The 18,432-nt window shown below is 63.8% G+C and overlaps 3 protein-coding genes across 4 annotated transcripts in view; 2 read left to right on the forward strand and 1 right to left on the reverse strand.

Annotated features, from left to right (window-relative positions):
- ZBTB16 (zinc finger and BTB domain containing 16) overlaps positions 1 to 5,969 on the forward strand; it is a 60,653-nt gene extending 54,684 nt beyond the window's left edge. For both annotated transcript variants that reach the window (XM_074560858.1, XM_074560859.1), the window contains exons 5-7: positions 209 to 379; positions 2,555 to 2,722; positions 3,158 to 5,969. In XM_074560858.1, the coding sequence (XP_074416959.1) occupies positions 209 to 379; positions 2,555 to 2,722; positions 3,158 to 3,387 (569 nt within the window). In that variant the 3' untranslated portion in view covers positions 3,388 to 5,969. The remainder of the gene's footprint in view (positions 1 to 208; positions 380 to 2,554; positions 2,723 to 3,157) is intronic.
- Positions 5,970 to 8,548: 2,579 nt separating this feature from the next.
- Positions 8,549 to 14,481, reverse strand: HTR3A (5-hydroxytryptamine receptor 3A). The gene is made up of 9 exons (XM_074560860.1): positions 13,997 to 14,481; positions 11,923 to 12,086; positions 11,721 to 11,765; positions 11,284 to 11,393; positions 10,554 to 10,723; positions 10,202 to 10,362; positions 9,744 to 9,954; positions 9,351 to 9,581; positions 8,549 to 9,178 (listed from the first exon to the last, which is right to left on the reverse strand). Exons 1-9 carry the CDS (start codon positions 14,061 to 14,063, stop codon positions 8,880 to 8,882), a joined length of 1,458 nt encoding a protein of 485 aa, XP_074416961.1. The 5' UTR covers positions 14,064 to 14,481; the 3' UTR covers positions 8,549 to 8,879.
- Positions 14,482 to 15,149: 668 nt separating this feature from the next.
- USP28 (ubiquitin specific peptidase 28) overlaps positions 15,150 to 18,432 on the forward strand; it is a 33,003-nt gene continuing 29,720 nt past the window's right edge. Inside the window, exon 1 of the mRNA XM_074560849.1 lies at positions 15,150 to 18,398. The gene's annotated coding sequence lies outside the window, so the exon portion shown is untranslated. The remainder of the gene's footprint in view (positions 18,399 to 18,432) is intronic.

The following is an 18,432-nucleotide window of genomic DNA, read 5'->3' on the forward strand; positions in this document are numbered from 1 at the left end:
CTCCGCAGGGTGGTGGTGGTAGGGTCAGGGGGGCCAGGGTCCCACCGCCGGACCCCAACGATACCTGGAGCGCGCAGCTCTTGGGGTCCCCCCCGCGCAGGAGCATCCTCCCCGGTGCTGGAGCATCCCCCTTGCTGGGGCATCCCGCCGCCCCCCCGCACACCGGCTGGGCTGGGGGTACCTAACTGACCTCTCTCCCCCCGCCCAGGTACAGACATGGCCGTTTTCTGCCTGCTCTGCGGGAAGCGGTTCCAGACGCAGAGCGCGCTGCAGCAGCACATGGAGGTGCACGCCGGGGTGCGCAGCTACATCTGCAGCGAGTGCAACCGCACCTTCCCCAGCCACACCGCGCTCAAGAGGCACCTCCGCTCCCACACAGGTACGCCGCCGCCAGTCCTCGGGTCAAAACAAAAAAAAAAAAAAAAAAGGGGGGAAAAGGAAGGCGAAACTGCCTTCAAAGTGTCGAGGCGGCTGCGATTGAGGTTGTTTGGATTTGCAAAACGAAACGGAAAAAAAAAAAAAGCTGCGTGTAATAAGTTGATCCGGTATAAGGTGACATGTGACCTTCTTAGGGGATGTGCGATCATACCCGCTTCATCGGCTTACGGGCGGTAGATGCACATAATCAGCCCGTGCTCGGCCCTAATGGGATTAGGGCGACCTGCGCTACGTGGAGCTGGCGCTTCGGCGGCGCAGCCCAGTGGGGCCGGGAGCGGAGCGCGGGGCTCGGGACGGCTGAAGCCGTGTCCTCGGGACGCCTTACGCCGTGTCCTCAGGACGCCCGCACCGTGTCCTCGGCTCCTCCGCCCGCGGCCCCGGGGTGGCGTGGGGAGAGGTCCCGGCCGTCCCCAGTGGATGCTCCCGACCACTGTGAGCACCGTTGCTTGGGTCCAGCCGCAAAACCCCCCGGTGCAGGAAAAAGCAGATCCCTGGGGGATGAGCGGGGCGGTGGGGCTGAGCCCACGCGGTGCTTTGCAGCCCCTCCGGGCATCGCTGCCCATGCTGTGGCTCGCTGCAGGGGCTGGGGGCTCCTTGCCCTCCGGTGCCCACAGAGCCGGGGGCTCCTGCGCCCTCCTCGGCTGCGCTTTTCCTGCTGGGGGGAGGACAGCGCGTGCCGAGGCTGCACACCCCTTCTCCCCCCTTCCCCTGCAGGATACAGCCCCAAAGGGACCAGCAGCGGCTGCAGGGGGACACGGTCGGGAGGGTCCCTGGGTCCGGGCTGTGGCCAACGGCCACCAGACCCACACGTGTCCCTGGGCGCGGGGTCCCCGCTTGGGAAACGGGTGTTGCACGCTGACGATAAGCACATTAATGCCGAGCGCTGGAGCTATTTATAGCCGGTAATCCAGTGACCTGGGCTGCGGGTCGGGCCCCGCGCGTCCCACCCCAACCCCTGCTGCTGCACCAGCTCCCGCGGGGGACAACACCGGGACCGCGGGTGCTTTAGGGGGGGTTTAACCCCGCTGGGGGGCTTCCTCCCGCATGGATGCGAGATGCGCACGCTCCTCCCGAGGCCGGAGTGCTCCCATTTACACGGCTTCTCCCAAAAACCCAGCATGCGGAAAGGCTGCCTGCCCACGGCTGCAAAAGCGCCGTCTTTGACTATAGGATCGAAAAGCAGGGTGATAATTTGGAAGTGGGCACGGGGAGGTGAAACGCGGCCGCCAGCAGGCACCGCCTGCCTCGCCTTGGGACGGGGTCCGGAACACATCCCGACCATCCTCCTCCTCCTCCTGCTCCGGCCCCCGGGCAGGGGCTGCGGGAGGGGGCAAGGGGCCGCAGGTCTCGGCTGCAGCACGCGGGGAGAGAGTAAAATATAATTTTAAAGAGGAAGCGAAAGCGCAGGCATGTGAGTATATAACGAGAAGGACAATTTATGCCCAGGCACGAGTGCAGTTTGACACGGGGATAATGAAAAAACGTAGGTCATTGTGGATGACTTAAGCCTTCACAGCTGAAGAAAATGTATGAAATGCGGGGAACATTACACGCTTGGCAGCTCCGCACATCTGCAGCAGGACAAGTGAAATACAGTTGGCCATTCTTTACCATAAACTGTGCTTGTAGGATATGCGGCACAGAGAAATTGTAATTACAGTGACAAGACAAATCAGTAATATTTAAATATTCATGAACAAAGTCTCGGACGATCAATCTATCTTTATTGTCCTTGCCTTCGCGGCTGTAATAAATAAGTAGCTGGAGCCCTCACCTTTCCTTCAAATCATTCCGCCTTTGGTGCCGAACCGGAGTTCATTTATCAGCCGCCCGGTCTGGAGCGCGGGAGATGCCCGGGGCCGGGGCTGCGCCGGCAACGCCGGGCCGGAACCTGGCAATCGGCGATGGGGGACGGGAGGGCGGTGGTCGGCGGTGGTCTCTGTACCCCGGCTGCGGACCCGAGCATCCCCTCCGCACCGGGATGCGGGCCTTGCTGGGGCGCCCGGGATGCTTCATCCCCTGGGATGGCGGCGGGTGCCGGGGGCGAATGCAGGCTGGGGAGGTGGTTTTGGCACGGCGCGGCGGCGGCTCTGACACCGCGCACGTGTCCTTGCAGGCGACCACCCCTACGAGTGCGAGTTCTGCGGCAGCTGCTTCCGCGACGAGAGCACGCTGAAGGGCCACAAGCGCATCCACACCGGCGAGAAGCCCTACGAGTGCAACGGCTGCGGCAAGAAGTTCAGCCTCAAGCACCAGCTGGAGACCCACTACCGGGTCCACACAGGTGGGTGCTGCGGGGGGGTTACCGCGAGGCCGCTGGTGCTGGCGTGGTGTCCCCAGCAGAGGTGCCGGCAAGGTCTCGCTGGCAGAGATGCCGGTGCGGTCCGTGGGTGGAGATGCCGGCGCGGCCCCCCCAGCGGAGATGCCGGCGCAGTCCATGGGTGAAGATGCTGGTGCGGTTCCCCCGGCGGAGATGCCATCACGGTCCCCCCAGCGGAGATGCCGGCAGCGCGGCCCAGGGCAGCGGCCGGGAATAAGGAATCATTGGATGCGCCAGCGCATAACTGTTGTAAATAGGGGATCAATAGTCGGATCGGTTTTGCTGTTCATTACTCGGTTATCGGCTGTGCCCGCCGCGGCAGCGTCGATGCCGGCCAGTTAATTATCTCCTGGCGGCCCCAAGCCCCCCCTGACGCCCCCATCTCCCCGTCTCCCGCAGGCGAGAAGCCCTTCGAGTGCAAGCTGTGCCACCAGCGCTCCCGGGACTACTCGGCCATGATCAAACACCTTCGGACCCACAACGGCGCTTCCCCCTACCAGTGCACCATTTGCCTGGAGTACTGCCCCAGCCTCTCCGCCATGCAGAAGCACATGAAGGGCCACAAGCCGGAGGAGATCCCCACCGACTGGCGGATAGAGAAGACCTATCTCTACCTCTGCTACGTCTGAGGGCGGCGGCGCAGGGGCGGCGGGGCCGCGGGGCGGAGGACTGGGCAAAAAAAATACCACCAAACCCGCAGCGTCCACGGCCTTGTTTGTTTTCGGGTCTCGCTCCTCGCCGGACGCAGGCTGCGGCTCGCGCCGGGGCCGGGGGACGCGCCAGCCCCTTCCCCAGCCCCATCCGCTCCCCCCTTGCAGCCCCCGGGGGTCGGCTTCCAGCCCCTCCGTCACCCCCGGGGCCAGGAAGACGGCGCGGGAAGGACGCGCTTCCCCGAAGGCGCGCGTGCAGCCGGTGCTTTGGGAAGGCTTTAATTTCTGGTTTGCTCTGTCCCCACAGAGCCCCCACCGCGGATGCCCCGAGCTCGGCCCCCGTTTCGGGAGGGCCCCCGCGCTGCGGGACGAGAGCATCCCCGGGGGGACCCGGCCGCAGGAGGGTGTTTGGGGCAGGGACCCGGGTGCCAGCTGGGGTCTGGGGGGCGCGAGGGGCGCCGGGGGGCTGCCGCCCTCCCCCTGACCAAAGACCTCTCTATGCATTGCCCCTTCCTCCCTTCCCCGCCGTCCCGGGGGGATGTGGCCGCTCTGGTGACGCGCGGTGGATGCCGGTGGCGGTGTGGGTGCCGCCGGTGCGCGGCATCGCTCCGAGGGGGGGATCCCCTTTGTTGTGCTGGTTTGGGGCGCCTGGAAGGTGCCGAGCGTGGTTTTTTGCCCAGCCCTCAGCTGCAGGAGCCCGCGCGTGAGGGGCGCCGGGTGGCCGGCGGCTTCGCTCGCCGCTTTTTTTTGGTATATTTTGCTTTTCGTTCAGTGTTTTGGGTTTTTTTTTTTTTTTTTTTGGACTTTCTTTTGGAATATTTCCGCGTTTAGCACATTTTACTTGAAATTACCTCGTTTTTTTGTGACCTCATGAGCTTTTATTGATTTTGGGGGGGACGGGGGGCGGCGTGGCCGGGAAGGCGCGTGCCCGGCGCTGGCGGTGGAGGGGCGGCGCAGCGTTGGCGTCCCTGCCGGCCTCCCGTTGTGCATTATCCTTACCAAAACTGGTATTTTTGCCCGGCCCCATGGGGCCAGGGGCGCCGGTTCTTGAAGCTACCTCTTGTGTTCGTTTTTGTTGTGTTTCTCCTTTGCGGTTGCGGCAGCGAGCTCGGCGGTCTCCATCCAGCGTGACGCTCGCCGCTGTTTTTTTTGGTCGTTTTGCTGCATTTGGGTTAAAAAGCGGGGAAAAGAGTCCGGGGGGGGAGCGGGACGGTGTCGGGATGCGGTTTGGAGGGCGCCGATGGCCCCTCTTGCTGGGGGGTGCCTGTCCTGCCTCTCCCGGCGCCGTGCAGGGATGCGGGTGCAGCATCCTGCATCCCTCGCGCCCCGGTCCGGCTTTGCGCGCGCACGTGCCCCAGCCTGCGGGGCCTTGGCCAGGCCGCTGTTGTACAATCCGGGATGTGACTGTGGAGAACGGCTTGTTTAATTGTTGTGCCTAAGAAAAAAAAAAAAAAAAAAAAGAAAAAAAAAAGAGAGAGAGAGAAAAAAACAATATTAAAGAGACCCAGTTCTTTCACACGGAAAGTTGCTGCAATTTCTGGCGCGTGCACCGGCGCTGCCGGCCGCGGGTGCCGCGGTGCCGCATGTGGCTTTTTTTGCTTTAACCTCCCCTCCCGCCCCGTCCCGTCCCCTCCTTCCCTCCCTCAGTGCCGCAGCCTCCCGGCTGGACGGCGTCGGGATGGGTGCCGGAGCGACGCCGCGGCGCCCCGGGCGCGCGTCCCCGCACGGGTCTGCCGTGGCGCGGCCCCCGCCGCCCCTCCATATATATATAAGTATATATATGTGTATCATAGCAGTGAGGACCAAGCGCCCCGCGGGGGCCCCCCTCTCCCCTGGCTTGTGTCGGTGTCGTGCGCGCCCGCCTGCCCGTCCCGTCGCTCTGTGTTGCCGCTCGTGGTTGGGGTCCGTCGCTGCCCTCCTTCCGTCTACCTCAGCACCCGCCGAGCCCCGGCGCGGGGGGTGCCCCACTGCCCCTTCGGTTTTTCTCAGAGTATCTATCGGCTCCTATTTTTTGTACGACTTTCTCCCTCTCCCCTCGTCGTTCGCTCCCGTGCGGTTCTGCTTGCGAGTCCTCTCTGTCCTCTAGCCACAGATGCCGTTAGCTAAAAGTTTCCTGAAAAATAAAGAAAAAAAAAAAAAAAAAAAAAAAACAAAAAAAACCAAAAACACACAAAAAAAAAGAAAACCCAGTTGTGGTGTCTCCTAGTTGCAGCTCTCCGCATCTGCCTTCGTCCTGTGTAGATTCAGATTCTTTGTAAGACTTCAGTGTTTCTGACAGAGGAAAAAAAAAAAAAAAAAGACAAAAAAAAGAAGAAGAAGAATATACTGCTGCAGGTTTTTTTCTCTCCATGTGTCACTAAGTGAAGTTTGTGCCTTCTATAGCAAAGAGAATATTTTTTACATCCTACTAACGGTAGATTTTTTTGTAGTGAACATTTTTTGTATTTTTATTTATAAGTCTCATAAGGAAAATAGCAATGTTCAGTTGTATACCTTGAATCTGCAGTTAGAAAACAACAAAAAAAAAAAACAACCAATAAAGTTAATTCCGTTGTCTCGGCCTGCCGTCTCCTGTTCCTGTGCCCGTGCCTGCGGGGAGGAGGAGGAGGAGGAGGAAGGATGCATCCCGCCGGCTTGGGGCGAGCCATGGGGGGACCCGCGGTGGTGAGTCTGGGGGTGCCTCCTCGGCTCTGAGGGGGGGGTCCCTTCCCTAAACCGACCCCCACGGGTGGGGGGTGCCCCCGGGGTGTGGGTGTCCCCAGGGAGGGGGACCAAACCCGCATCCCTTGTCACGGGACGTGAGCCTCCCCGTCCTGGGCGCGCTGCCTGCGCCGCTGCCTGCGCGGCTGCTGCCTGCGCCGCTCACCAGGGAGCGGAGCAAGTTTGCCTCAATGAAAGTGAACTCGTTCATTTAAACCTGACTGCAGAGTAGTCTGGCCCCCCGCTGCGTTAATTATCCTGTAGTTCTCGACTGATTGCTGTACACTAAGCTTAAGCCCTCCTTTATTTATTTACTGACTACATTAACAGCAGCGCCTGCACTCCTTTTGTGCTGCGGCAAACTCTACGGCGGGGCCTGGCGGGTGCTGCCGGCGTCGCCCAGCCGTGCCCGCACCCGACGGCTGCTGCCCACCGCCCGACGGGCGCCACGGTGCAGGTAAACCTTCGTTACAGCGCGGCGGGGGTCACCGGAGGCAGAGCATCCCCTGTTTTTCTGCAGGGATGGATGCCGCGTGCTGGGCTGCCACGTGCGCTGGCGTCGAGGCCGCGCTCATCCCGAGGGTTCCCAGCAGGGACGGGGGGCTGCGAGCCGCCCCGAGGTGCCGGTGACGGTCCCTGCCAGCCAGAGCTCCCCCCCAGCACGGCTCCTCCGGGCGAGCTTTGGGCAAATAGGGCAGAGCGTTGGTCCCGGCCCGGGCGGGCAGAGGTGGTCCTGCTGTGAGCAACCTGCTGCAGCATCCCGGGAGAAGGGGGGCGAAGCCCCTCGCCGGCGTTTGGCCCGGTCCGACGGCGTTATTATCGTAACGGGGAAATTGTCGTAGGACCGGGCCTTTGTCTGCACACTCACGCAGCAGCTGGGAGCGATTATGCTGCAACAATGTTCTGTTCCATCAACATTATGTCCTCATTAAACCTTTATTAGTAGATTAGATTCAGATTTATTGATTTTTTTTTATTTTTTTTTTTTTAAAGAGGAAAATCCAGGCTCCTCTCGGAGAGATGCCTGGAACTTTTTTCCCCCGCGTGCGGCACTTCCCAAAGCAGCGAGAGGGCAAAGGGAGAACCTGGAGCCTTCCTCCGGCATGGGCAGCCTCCTCTTCCAGGTGGGAAGGACCGCGGAGCTGCACGAGGGGGGTAGGTCGGGCGCAGGACGGCTTCCCAGCGCAGGCGAGGACGGAGGACCGAGCGCCCACGCGGCCACCGCCATGGTCCGTGGGATGTGGCGGCGCAGGTGAGCGTCTCGCGGTGGGTCCCCGAGGGGCGTCCAGGGTGCCAGTGGGCAGGAGAGGGGTGGCGAGGCTGGCTCGGGGGTCCTGCCGCCCCGTCACCCCGTCAAACGCGCAGGCTGGGCAGCACCGTGCGCCCGGGTCAGTGGGCCCATTGGATTTGTCTGTTGGAGCGTTTGATGTTACACGAAGGCGGCTCATTCCAGAGGGTGTTAATTGCCCGCTGCAGTGATCAGGTCTGTAGCACCATCGATCTCGGCAGGATCAATGGGCTGATTTAGTGTCTCGCGAACTCTTTAACTGGACACCTCATCAATAGGCAGCCACTTACAGACCATCAGCGCATTAGCGCGGGCCGGCGCCGGCAGGAGCCTGCTCCACCCGTCCTCAGCCCCCCGTCACTCAGCGGGGAGTTTTCCTACGGGTGACGGCTCCGGGACAGGGAGCGGGGCCCTTGGGCCAGGGCCAGGGACTTGGGGGCAGATGTAGGAGAGCCGGACACCACCCACGCACCTCTCCCCCACCACCTGCAGCCCGACCGTACGCAGGGGCCCTCCTGGAGCAGGGGTGGGCCCTCCTGTCAGCTCCAGTGCTTTCGAGGACGGTGCCCACACTGATTGCTCAGGTACGTTACTGGCGTGAAGGGTCTTGGGCAAGCGCAGCAGGGCCGGGGATCACACCGAAAACACCATCGGTGTTTCTGGTCACGACCCCCTGACACCCCCGGCTCTGAAATGAGGGTGGGCACCATGTTGGGCGGCTCTGCTCCTTGCGGTTTGGGCTCGACTCCCCGCTCTGGGATGCAGCCAGTGGTTCTTTCCACTCTTGTTCGGTGGCGGCCTCACGCCTCTGCCCCGGCGGGGGTGGAGAGAGGCCGTGGGGGGACGGACCGGTGCCGTGGCTGCAATGGGTGACCCGGGGGGTATCGGCCAGCACCATGCACCCACAGAGCCAGTCCTGTTTGAACCCCAGTTCCTTTGCTGTTGGCTGGCACTGGTCCTCTCCCAGCTCCTGTACCGCTGGGCAGGAGCGTGGGGGGTAAACAGGGCCGGGTGGGGGGAATAAAGGGGGCCCGGGTGGGGGAAACAGAGACACACGCGGAGCCTGATGAGCAAATGGCTTGCGGGGGAGCGACGGAGAAGGGGCCACGGGCGTGTGGTCCCGGGGGCTTCGTGCTGGGCCGCTGGGGCTCCCCCGGGGCAGCCGGGGCGAGGGGCGGGGGCGGCGGGGACCCCCCGGGGGCGGCGGGACCCCCGGGCGGCGCGGCGCTGTCCGCGGTGCTGAAGCGGCGGCCGGGCGCGGCGGGGCGGGGGGAGCGCGGCGCCGTCGGTTCTCGGGGGTCCCTCCTCAGCCCTCCCCGCTCGGGGGCCGCTGCCCCGGCGCCGGGGGGACGGTGGTGGGTGCCCCGGCCTGGGTCGCAGAGCCGTGGAGGACCCACCGGTGGGTCGCGGAGCCGTGGAGCGGCCTCTGAGCACGGCAGCGCCCGAGCTCCCCACCTCGCCCGCGCCCAACGGCGGGCGCCGCTCAGGCGTCCCGCCATACCGACCAGAGGGTGCCCAGCGTGACGGTGTAGGCCAGGACGGCCACCAGGTACGCCCGGAAGAGCAGGACGTCCAACACGTAGCCCACTTGTAGCCACTCGCGGGCAACGTCGCGAAACTCCTCGCGTTTCTCCAGGAACTGGCGGATGGCGGTGATCTCCCGCAGGACGCCGTGCAGCAGCAGGGAGCCCTCCGCCTGGCCGGCAGAGGCCAGTGTGGGCCCCGCGCCCCCCACCGTCTCACACTCCCGGGGGTCCTCACAGCCGTACTGGTTCAGCCTGGCTGCACAATTGAGAGAGGCAAGTGTGAAAAACCTCTTTAGATGGGGAGCTGGGACTTCTGCAGGTGACCCGGGCACCCAGATCGCCACACAAACAGGGGCGACATGGACACAGATGGCTACGTAGGGCCCAGACCCCTTTGGTTCCCTAGGACCTCTGTGTGCAGCCCTTACCTGTGCTGTCGTTCTCCGCCTGCCTGGAGATGTCTGAGCTCTGCGTCCTGCTTTGGCTGAATTTGTTCCTGTCCCGGATGCAGAGCAGGACGGTGGCTCGTTCCAGCAGCAGGCGCTTCACCCACTCAGGGACATGGGGCTGCAGGTCTTGCTTGTGCACCAGGCGCACGATCAGGATGGTCTCCGTCAGGCTGATGACGAGCAGCGCCATGCACACCACAAAGTAGATGCCTGCGGAGATGCCAGCGAGGTGAGCGGCCTGGTCATAGTCCTGAGCGAGTCCTCCTAGCCCACCTCTCTAGGGGACCTGTGGTCCCTGTACAGAGCAGCAGCCCCTGCTGCTCCAGGCCAGCACCACTGCAGCGGTTGGCTTGGCAGGTAGCGCTGCCGTACCGATCAAGGGGGTGCCAACCGCAGTAGCTGGGAGCGTGTCAGATACGATGATGAGGAAAACCGAGTAGCCCAGCAGAAGGGTGATCTTGAAAGAGACCCTCTCGCCACTGTTGGGCGGTAGGTAGAAGCCCACGATGTCCATAAGCATCAGGAAGATGCTGGGGAGAAGCAGGCTGACGGTGTAGAAGAGGGGGCGTCTCCGGATGACTACCTGTGGGACGGAGAGACAAGAAAGGCTCAGCGAGGGTTTGAGCTAGTGCGGCGCTCTGCCAAGGCAGGTGAGGGTGGTGGGATGCACTACGGTGAGCCAGAGGAGAACAGCTCAGCACCAGGACCCTCCCGCCCGCAGACAGGAGCATCGCAGCAGGGGGCAGCTCGGCGATGGAGCGACAGGAGCCAGGGCAGGACTTTTCCCTAGCGCCCCATTCCCAGGAAGCTTGGTGGCCAAAGAACCTTACGTAGAACTTCATCTCGGCGTAGCTGTCGCTGCTCTTGACGCTGAACTCCTGGAAGCGGCTGAGGACGTAGAGCAGCTCCCACTCGCCCTGGTTCATGAAGACGCTCCGGTCGAACTTGACCAGCTCCGGCTGCCGCCACAGCGAGAGGTTGATGTCGCGGACTGGGGGGGCGGAGGAGAGGTGAGGACCGGGGCGCCCGGCCCGAAGCCGCCGGGCCCCGGGTGCCTGCCCTCCCCGCACGCATCCCCGATCCGCTGGGGCCATCTAGAGGGACGAGTCGCCTTCTGCACCGAGCTCCAGCCCGGCGGAGGCCCTGCCCGCTCCCCCCGGCCGCGGGGGCCCCGGCACTCACTGTGGTGCAGCCAGCTGGTGAAGGTGAGCGAGCAGTTCTGGACGTCGAAGGGGAAGTTGTAGATGTCCAGGCTGCAGGCCGTCATCACCTGGATGGGCTTGAGGTTCTGCACCTCCCCGTGGTGGCTAACGTAGACGTAGGGGACGTGGGGGGACTTTCCGACGTCCACGCTGGGGGACAGGAGGGACAGAGACGTGGGCTGGGAGCGCCTTTGGTGGGGGCTCCTCCCGCCGAGTGGCATTTGGGAGGGGAACTGCCCAGGGGCCAGGGGCTCACCCCCCGAGCTGCTTTTTTGGCAGTGCCCGTGCAGGCATGGCTGCCTGGCACCACCTCTGCGCTGCCTGGGCTGCTGCCCTCTCCCGGCCCCAGGAGCGTTTGTGTCCTTGCCCCGGGGCTCTCTGGAGCCGGCGGGAACACCTTCCATCGCCACGGAACGGGAAGGACGCCGGCTGGCTTCGCGGGAAGGGCCGGCAGCTCTGCAGCTGCCCTGGCATTGTGCTGCCTTCACAAAGCCTTTCTCCAGCTATCTGGATCCCACCCCCGGCACGGCGCGGGTAATTACCGATGGTTGCGGTTAGCCAGCATTGGAAATGGCCCAACTGCCGAGCCGTTCCCCATCTGCAGCTCACCCGATGCGGGGAGGCTGCCAGCTCTGTGCCGGGAATACAAAGCGCGGGGCGGCGCGTGCCCGCGGTGGGCAAGGGGGGCCCGAGGGTTTCGTCGCACTCACAACTCATTGATGAGGATGTCGGGCACCCAGATGCTCTCCACGGGGAGGGAGATCTGCGTCAGGTTGTCGAACCGCTCCGGGTCCCACCGGAGGAACTCGTCCGTCCAGTGCTGGGGGACAAGGAAGAGGGGGCTCGGAGGGCAAGGTCCGGTCCACCCCGCCAGCACCCAAACCCCGCGCGAGCACCCTGCTGTGGGAACCCATGCTCAGTGCCATCCGTGGGAGCGAGGACAGGCTCGTCCTGCAGCTCTCGCACCACCCAGCGCCGTGGAGCACGGAGCAGGAAAGCTGTGCCTTGACTTTCATGCCCTACAGAGGTCTCGTCATCCCCTGGGACAGGCTCGACTTTGCTGCGCTCCCGCGGGGTTGCACGCAGGAAAACCTGCATTTGTGTGGGTGCTCGGCCCCGGCGAGGGTGCACGGTGTCCTCTGCTCACCTGCCTGTACCAGACGTAGGTGGTCAGCACCTGGTTCTTCTCATCCTGTGGGAAGAAGAGGACACCATGTTGGCACAGGGGGTGTTGGCGCTCTGGGAGACAGGCAGAGCGTGCCAGGAGGCGGCTGCCATTGGGCACCGTCCTTGCTGCGGACATGCAAAAGCTGCCCCCACCCCGGGCAGGGCGGGAGCAGAGGACTCACCACGCTGAGGATGGCGTAGACCATGAGGTCGATGGCCACGTTGGTGGTCGTTCGCCAGTCCCGTACGGGCCGGGTGCCCTTCTGGTAGTGGGCCAGCAGGGAGTGGGACAGGCGGCGCAGGGCGGGCTCGGCAGGCTCTGGTGTCCGGCCCCCCCGCCGGGTACCTGCCAGCAGAGGGAGGGAGGGATGGATGGATGGATGGATGGATGGATGGATGGATGGATGGATGGATGGATGGGGGGCTGCTCACACCAGGGCGGTGTCTGCAGTCGCCCAGGGGGTGCCATGAACCGTGGGATGCTGCTGGCTGCCATCTCTCGCTTACTGGTTTCCCATCAAAGTGACCTAGGAGCATCCTGATGGGAAAGGAGCCTCCCAGCCAGAGCATCAAGCATCACCTCAAGTTTCCTTCCCGTCTTCTGCTGTGCAGGTGGATGGGGCCGTGACCTTCCCCCGGCCTCGAGGACAGGGCTGCCGTCCCCCGCCTCTCCCAGACGGATGCCAGGGCAGCGGCAGCGGGGGACCACAAGGGACTGGCCGCCCCCAGGTAAGTTCCTCCCACTCGCTCCTCCGACGGGAGCCATTTCTTTGCTGTGCAGGCAGAGGCGGGGAAGGCTAGCGATGAGCCAGGGTGCCAAGTTCATTTCTTAGGTAACCTGGCGTTTGGTTCCTGTGGAAACAATCCCTCGGCCGGTGCCGGCAGCATTAACTGCCGAGCGCGTTTCTCTTGGCACCCGAGGCCTCGCTGCAGGGCAGCCAGCGACGCTGCAGCCGAGCCGCGATCCCGGCTTTGCTCTGCAGCACACCCAGCCCCGGAGTCCAATTCCCGGCTAATGAAAGGGACTAATTGGAATAGATCTGCGGGACCTTGGGAAAAGCTGCCAGGAAGGGAACTTTAATCTGTCCTTTAAGCTTAAAAAAAAAAGAAAAAGCCCAGCAGCCTCAGCCCCTCCAAGTCTGCGCGCGGTCGGTAATGCCGGGGAGCCGGCCGGGCGCACGACCCTCGTCCAGGCAGCGGCGCGGGGGGGCGAGAGGCAGCAATTAGGGCCAGGGGAGGAGGAAAACAGGCGCTGCCGGCGTCGCACTGTGGCCGAGCAGCCTTCCCTGCGGCCGCTGGTGGCAGCTGGCTGGCACCCTCTCCTCCCCCTCCTCTTCCTCGCACCCTCTCCTCCTCCTCCCTGTCCCGCTCCATCTGGAGGCGCTGGGGCTTTGCCAAGGGAGGGCTGGGCTGGGTTTGCCCCGGCCGCTCCGTGCACTTGCCGCGGACACCAAACCCGTGCCGGCAGCTCGCCGGGCACAAAGGGGTACGCCTGGCACACGGGAGTGCGTCTGCACGGACCCTCCCGCCCCCTGACCTCCGGCATCGTGAGGGCAAGAGCGGCGTCGCTCCCGCTGCCCCTCTGCCGCCTCTGCCGGGCTCGCTGCGGGAGGCGCTGGAGTTGGGGACGATGCCCCGAGGGAGGGGGCTGTCTGTCCCACCACAGCCCCCGGTTACAAACCTGCTGAGAAAGCTTTCGGCTGCGCCAGGGCAAAACAGCACAACCATTTTTCTACTCTTTCCCAGGAAAGTTAAACAGGAGAAAATAATAACCATAGCTGGTGAAGCTTTGGCAGCCGCTTTTGCGCCGTGCGGAGCTGGGATTACAAACCGTGGGCACAGCATCGCTTCCGCGTGCTGCCGTCCCCAAAACCCAGCTCTGCGTTAGGAGGGAGCAAGCGATACATTAGAGAAATCCCTTCATCGGGCGGGGGGCTCAGGCAGCGGCTTCCAGACGGGGGGATGCAGGAGATGACCCCGTTTCTCTCTGTCCTTAGGGCTGGGACAGAGCTTCCAGAGTTCCCCGAAGACCCGCACCCACGAGCCCGCGACGCCGTGCCGGCTCCAAACACCGCGTTACCGTGCAGGGGGTGTTCAGCCGGCGCCACAGGCGCCCACCCTCGCGCTTCTCCCAGGTACGTTGGTTGTCGATAGCATTAAGCAGCCCTTGCGTGCCGTGCGTGCTCGGGTTTGGGGGAGGTCTAGCACCGTGCCCTCCCGCAGCCCCCAGCCCTGCCCGCGGGTCCCCGGCCTCACCTGGGCTCTGCAGCGCGGAGGCGAGAGGCAGCAGGGCCAGCAGAGCCCCCACAGCGGCGACCCTCATGGCTCTGCCAGCTCCCGGCCGTGGCTCCCTCGTCGCCAGCCGGCTCCGCCGAGGAGTGAGCCCTCAGCAGCACTCCTGGCTCGCTTTCCCCCCGCCGCCGCGGTTTTGAGAACGCCCAATTAATCTCGCCATCAGCCTCTCCCGCCGCATCAAGTTTCAGGCTGGGAGGCTGCGAGAGGAGCCCACCCAGCCACCCCCCGCCCCACCGGCTCCCCCGGGGCCACCCCAGACCGGGACTGGGCACCTGACACGGAAAAGCGGCATTTGGGGGTGCGAGCATCGTGCCTGGGGGGGGCACGGCGGGGGGAGAGGATGCCGCGGGCACCAGGAGCCCCTCAGCGGGGGAAGCCCTCTGCGATGGGGTGGTCTGTCCCGGGAGGGGACGGAGACACGGCACCGGCACAGGATGATTTTCCATCAGCAGGGGAACGGGGGGCTCTGGAGGTACCGGGCTTCCCTTCGCACCCTAGGGCGGGGGGGGTCTGTCCCGATGGAGACGGACAGGTTGCCAACCCCTCACACCCCGTCCCGGGGCAGCGATTTCGCCCCAACCTGCGCCGCAACCAGGGTCCGTTTTCGTCGCAGCACATGGCATTGACACACAAGTCTCAGCACGTGAAGGCACTTCTCACCGCTTTTGTTTCCCCCAAAATTCACCGCCTCTGGGCGAACGCGACCAAAGGTTGCTCTTGTACCACCGAGAGCAGAAGCGCTGCCAGCGCCTGCCCGGGCCCGGCGTCTTCCCCTCCCTGTCACAGCATCGCATCCTTGGGGCAGCGTCCCCCTGCCCGGCGGGGGACCCTCCCCCCGCCCCCCCTCCCCCATAATCTCATATATTCATGTACGTCTGTCTGCGTTTCTCTGTGTCGTAGGTGCCCGTGTCCCCACGGAGCTGCTGGGGAAGCGACGGGCAGAGACCGGAGCCTGCGGCAGCGGCGGCACGGAGCAAATCGCATCAGATGGCAGCGCGGAGTCACTTAAACGAGATAAGAATTAGTGCGCGGCCCTGATGAACTCCCCCTCGGCCGCCAGCAGCGGTGTCAGGGAGAGAGCGAGAGCGGCGCCGGGGCTAATTTGATTTCTCGGCTCCGTCAGCGGCTGGCAAGTCACCTCCCGGGGCGCGCAGGCAGCTCCCAGCTCCTTCCCCTTATTGAATCTGGGTAATGAGAATCACGGGCAGCGCCACAGCGGCGCGGGGGACCCTGCCCCGCTCCGGCCCCTCTCCGTGGGGCGAGCACCGCTCCGGCACAGCCTCTGCTGCAGCATCATTACCTCTGGATCGTCTCCCTTGGGTTTTATGTCTTCATCTTAAAGAGATTTTAATGTAGTTCCTATCGGCCCTCCTGTTATCGGATATCTAATTAATCTATTACAGCCTGGTGTTACACGCGCACGGGGGGCTCTTGCGGGACGTTTTGTGGGGCGGCTGATATCAATCGGCAGCGCCCGGATCAGATTTACTTTCCGAAATGGCGTAATGGGATTTTATTAGCCCTGTAATCTGCTGCGCGGTAATTGCTTTTCTGGGAATCGAAGCGTTTGGCGCCGGGGGCTTCCCGGGGCTCAGCCGCGTGTCCTGCCCAGGCTCTGCCGCAGCAGCAGCAGCTCCGCGTGGGGATGGAGGGATGGAGACCTTCCCCGAGGCCAGAAGCAGCTGCGGGGCTGCCGGGGGAGACACATGTCCCCTGGCACGTGGGATGTCGCAGGCAGCTGAGCCCCCGTCCCTGTTTGCCTGTGTCCCATTAGCTCCTGGAGACAATTTTCTAGCTTTTCTAGGGCTTTTCCCTCGGGCAGCCGCCCTGGGAGCAGGTACTTTGGCTGGGCGCGCGTAGTGAACTTCAGCTGGTGCATAGCCAGGAGCGATGGTGGTCTCGGAGGCTGGGGAGGGCACAGGAGCACGGGCACAAGGTCCCTGCGGTGGGACGGGATGAGGGATGCTCAGCATGCCCCCCCGTCCGCGACGGAACGAGCAATGCTCAGCGTCCCCCTCTGTGAGGGGACCGGCGATGCTCAGCATCCCCCATCTCCCCAGCCTGCCCGTACCGGGAGGGTGACCGAGCCGTGCGGGTGTTCTTTCCGCAGCAGCGTTGGCCTCGGCAGCCCCAGCCCCTGTGCCCTGGGATGTGCCGGGGGCTGTGGGGGCTTTGGCAGGCGCCCACTCGGCTCAGTGCGGGATGGCCACCAGGGATGGAGGCCTCAGCTGCAGCGGCTGCCCGGGGGGAGCCGGCAGGGGAGGGCAGCAGCTCCTCCGGGCTGCCAGGACTCGCCTTTCCAAGCGCGTTTGGAGCGTCAAAAGCAATAAAGCATCGCGCAGGAGCCCTGGCAGCGCGGCTGCCTGCCGGCCCCGGCCCCATCACGCGCCCACGGCCGCCCATTACGGAGCCCGGCGCTGCCCCGAATTGCATGTCTGCTGTGATTTAACGCTGCAAGACATGCAATAAACGCCGGGCGTGGGCAGGGCTGCCAGCAGCCCCTCACGCCGGCGGGGCGCAGGACCCTCAGTGGGGGTAGGAGAGTGAGCCCTCTCCCACGGGCGGTGGTCCTTGGGGATGCTCAGGGGCCACGGGGGTACACGGGGTCTCTCCCCCGGCACCCCCTTGTGCGGCTCCACATCGAAGCAGGGACCAGAGCAGGTGCTGGGTGCTGCGCCCACAGCTCATGTAATCGCTGCCGAGGGTTGGTGGGGCACTGGTGGCTTCGCAGGTGCCGAGCCCACCCGCACCGCACCAGCAAAGGAGCCTTTAAACCCCCTGGCGAAGGGAAGGGAGCGCTTCCCTCGCCGTCCTCTCCTCCATTAGACACCCTTCAGGTGTTAGCAATATTCTGCCGCCGTTCCGTTCTCCATTAAAGCCAGGTAATAACAACTACAGGACGGTATTTGCAGCCCATTGCTGCTAATGAAGGAGCTCCAGCTCGTCCCGAGCGGGTACGGCAGCCACGCATCGCAGGCACCATCTCACCCTGGGTTAGGCAGAACTGCCTTGCTGAGAGCGGACCCGACCGGTGTTCAGTCTTGTGAGACCGTCTTTTCCTTTTTCTCTTTATTTTTTAAAGGAGGCCCGTGCCGGAGCAGGAGAGGGGGGCTGGGCTCCGGCCTCGTGCCGTCTTCTGGGCAGAGACCCCCTCCCGGGGGCAGGTTTGCAGAGGGACCGTGCCCGCACCGGCTGCCTTTCTGTAAAAACCTCATGTCTGCCTTCCTCCCCTTTCACCCCAGCTCTTCTGCGGCGGCTCTAGCTTTTAAGCAGTATTTCCAATCAGAAACCACAGCTCTTCCAGCCTGGGTTTTAATAAAACCACGCTGGCCATCACAGTAGGATATTTTTCCCTTCATTTTCCAAAGAAAATGAGAAAGATTTCAAGCAAATTGGAAAGGTTAATTTGGGCCGAAAAGGCTCTTAGCTTTTGATGTAAAGCACCTGAAAAAGTCTCGCAGAAAAGCCTCCTCCCTCTTGTTTCCGTTGGAGTTGAACGCGCAGCCGGGCTCTGCCCAGGGGCCAGGGGTCCCAGCCCTGCCGGCGCCTATCCGAAGTCCAAGCCCCGGTCAAGAAGCTCCGGCAAACGAAGCCATCCTGCTTCCAGGAGCGACACGGGCAGGGGAGCTGCTCTGTGGGTGGTGGGGCAAGAGGGCTGAGCCGGAGGTGGTCCTGGTCCGGGGATGCTGTTGGTCCAGGGGATGCTCCCAGTGCAGGGATGCTCTCAGTGCAGGGATGGCTCCCAGTGCAGGGATGCTTTTGGTCCAGGGGATGTTCTCAGTGCAGGGGACGCTTTTGGTGCAGGGATGCTCTCAGTGCAGGGGACGCTGTTGGTGCAGGGACGGTCCCGGTCCAGGGAGGGAAGGCAGAGCCAGATGCAGAGCCAGGCAGCAGCAGCGCTGGAGAGGTCAGACAGTGTCGCACAAGGTGTGGGGACGGCCCTGGAGGGGACGGTGGCCGGAGCCAGGCTGGGAGCACACGGTGCTCGGCTGTGCGCAGGGTGCTGCCGGTGCCCGGGGAGCTGTGCAGGGTGTCGAGGGGAAGGTGAACATCTCCAGGCTGCCCCTGGCCATCGCGTCCCGACCACCCCATGGCGAGAGTCGCACAGGGCAGCAGGGGTCTGTGGGTGCCTGTTTCTGGGTGCGGAGCTCGAGATAAAGCCGGGCACGAGAACCGGAGGGCAGGGGTTTTGCCAAAGGGGAGGTGAAAACTTCCCGCTGCTTGTGTTTAGGAACAGGAACGGGACCCTCACGAGGAAACCACAAAGGTGCTGTGCCTGGCGTCGTGGGTGACCTGACACGGAGCCGGGATGAGACCGAGGGGCAGCGAAATCCTCATCCCGCCGCTGAGGCTGGAACTCCAGGTGAGAAATTCCTCCTTCCCAGGACCATTTGCCA

The sequence above is a fragment of the Larus michahellis genome, chromosome 17, assembly GCF_964199755.1.
Source record: "Larus michahellis chromosome 17, bLarMic1.1, whole genome shotgun sequence".
NCBI lineage: Eukaryota > Metazoa > Chordata > Aves > Charadriiformes > Laridae > Larus > Larus michahellis.

Coding starts and splice junctions, on each gene's coding strand:
- HTR3A (XM_074560860.1), bottom strand. CDS start 14,063: ATGAGGGTCGCCGCTGTGGGGGCTCTGCTGGCCCTGCTGCCTCTCGCC. Junction 11,394..11,720: donor CCTACGTCTGGTACAGGCAG/GTGAGCAGAGGA, acceptor CTTGTCCCCCAG/CACTGGACGGACGAGTTCCT. Junction 10,363..10,553: donor CACCAGCTGGCTGCACCACA/GTGAGTGCCGGG, acceptor CCGCCCCCCCAG/TCCGCGACATCAACCTCTCG.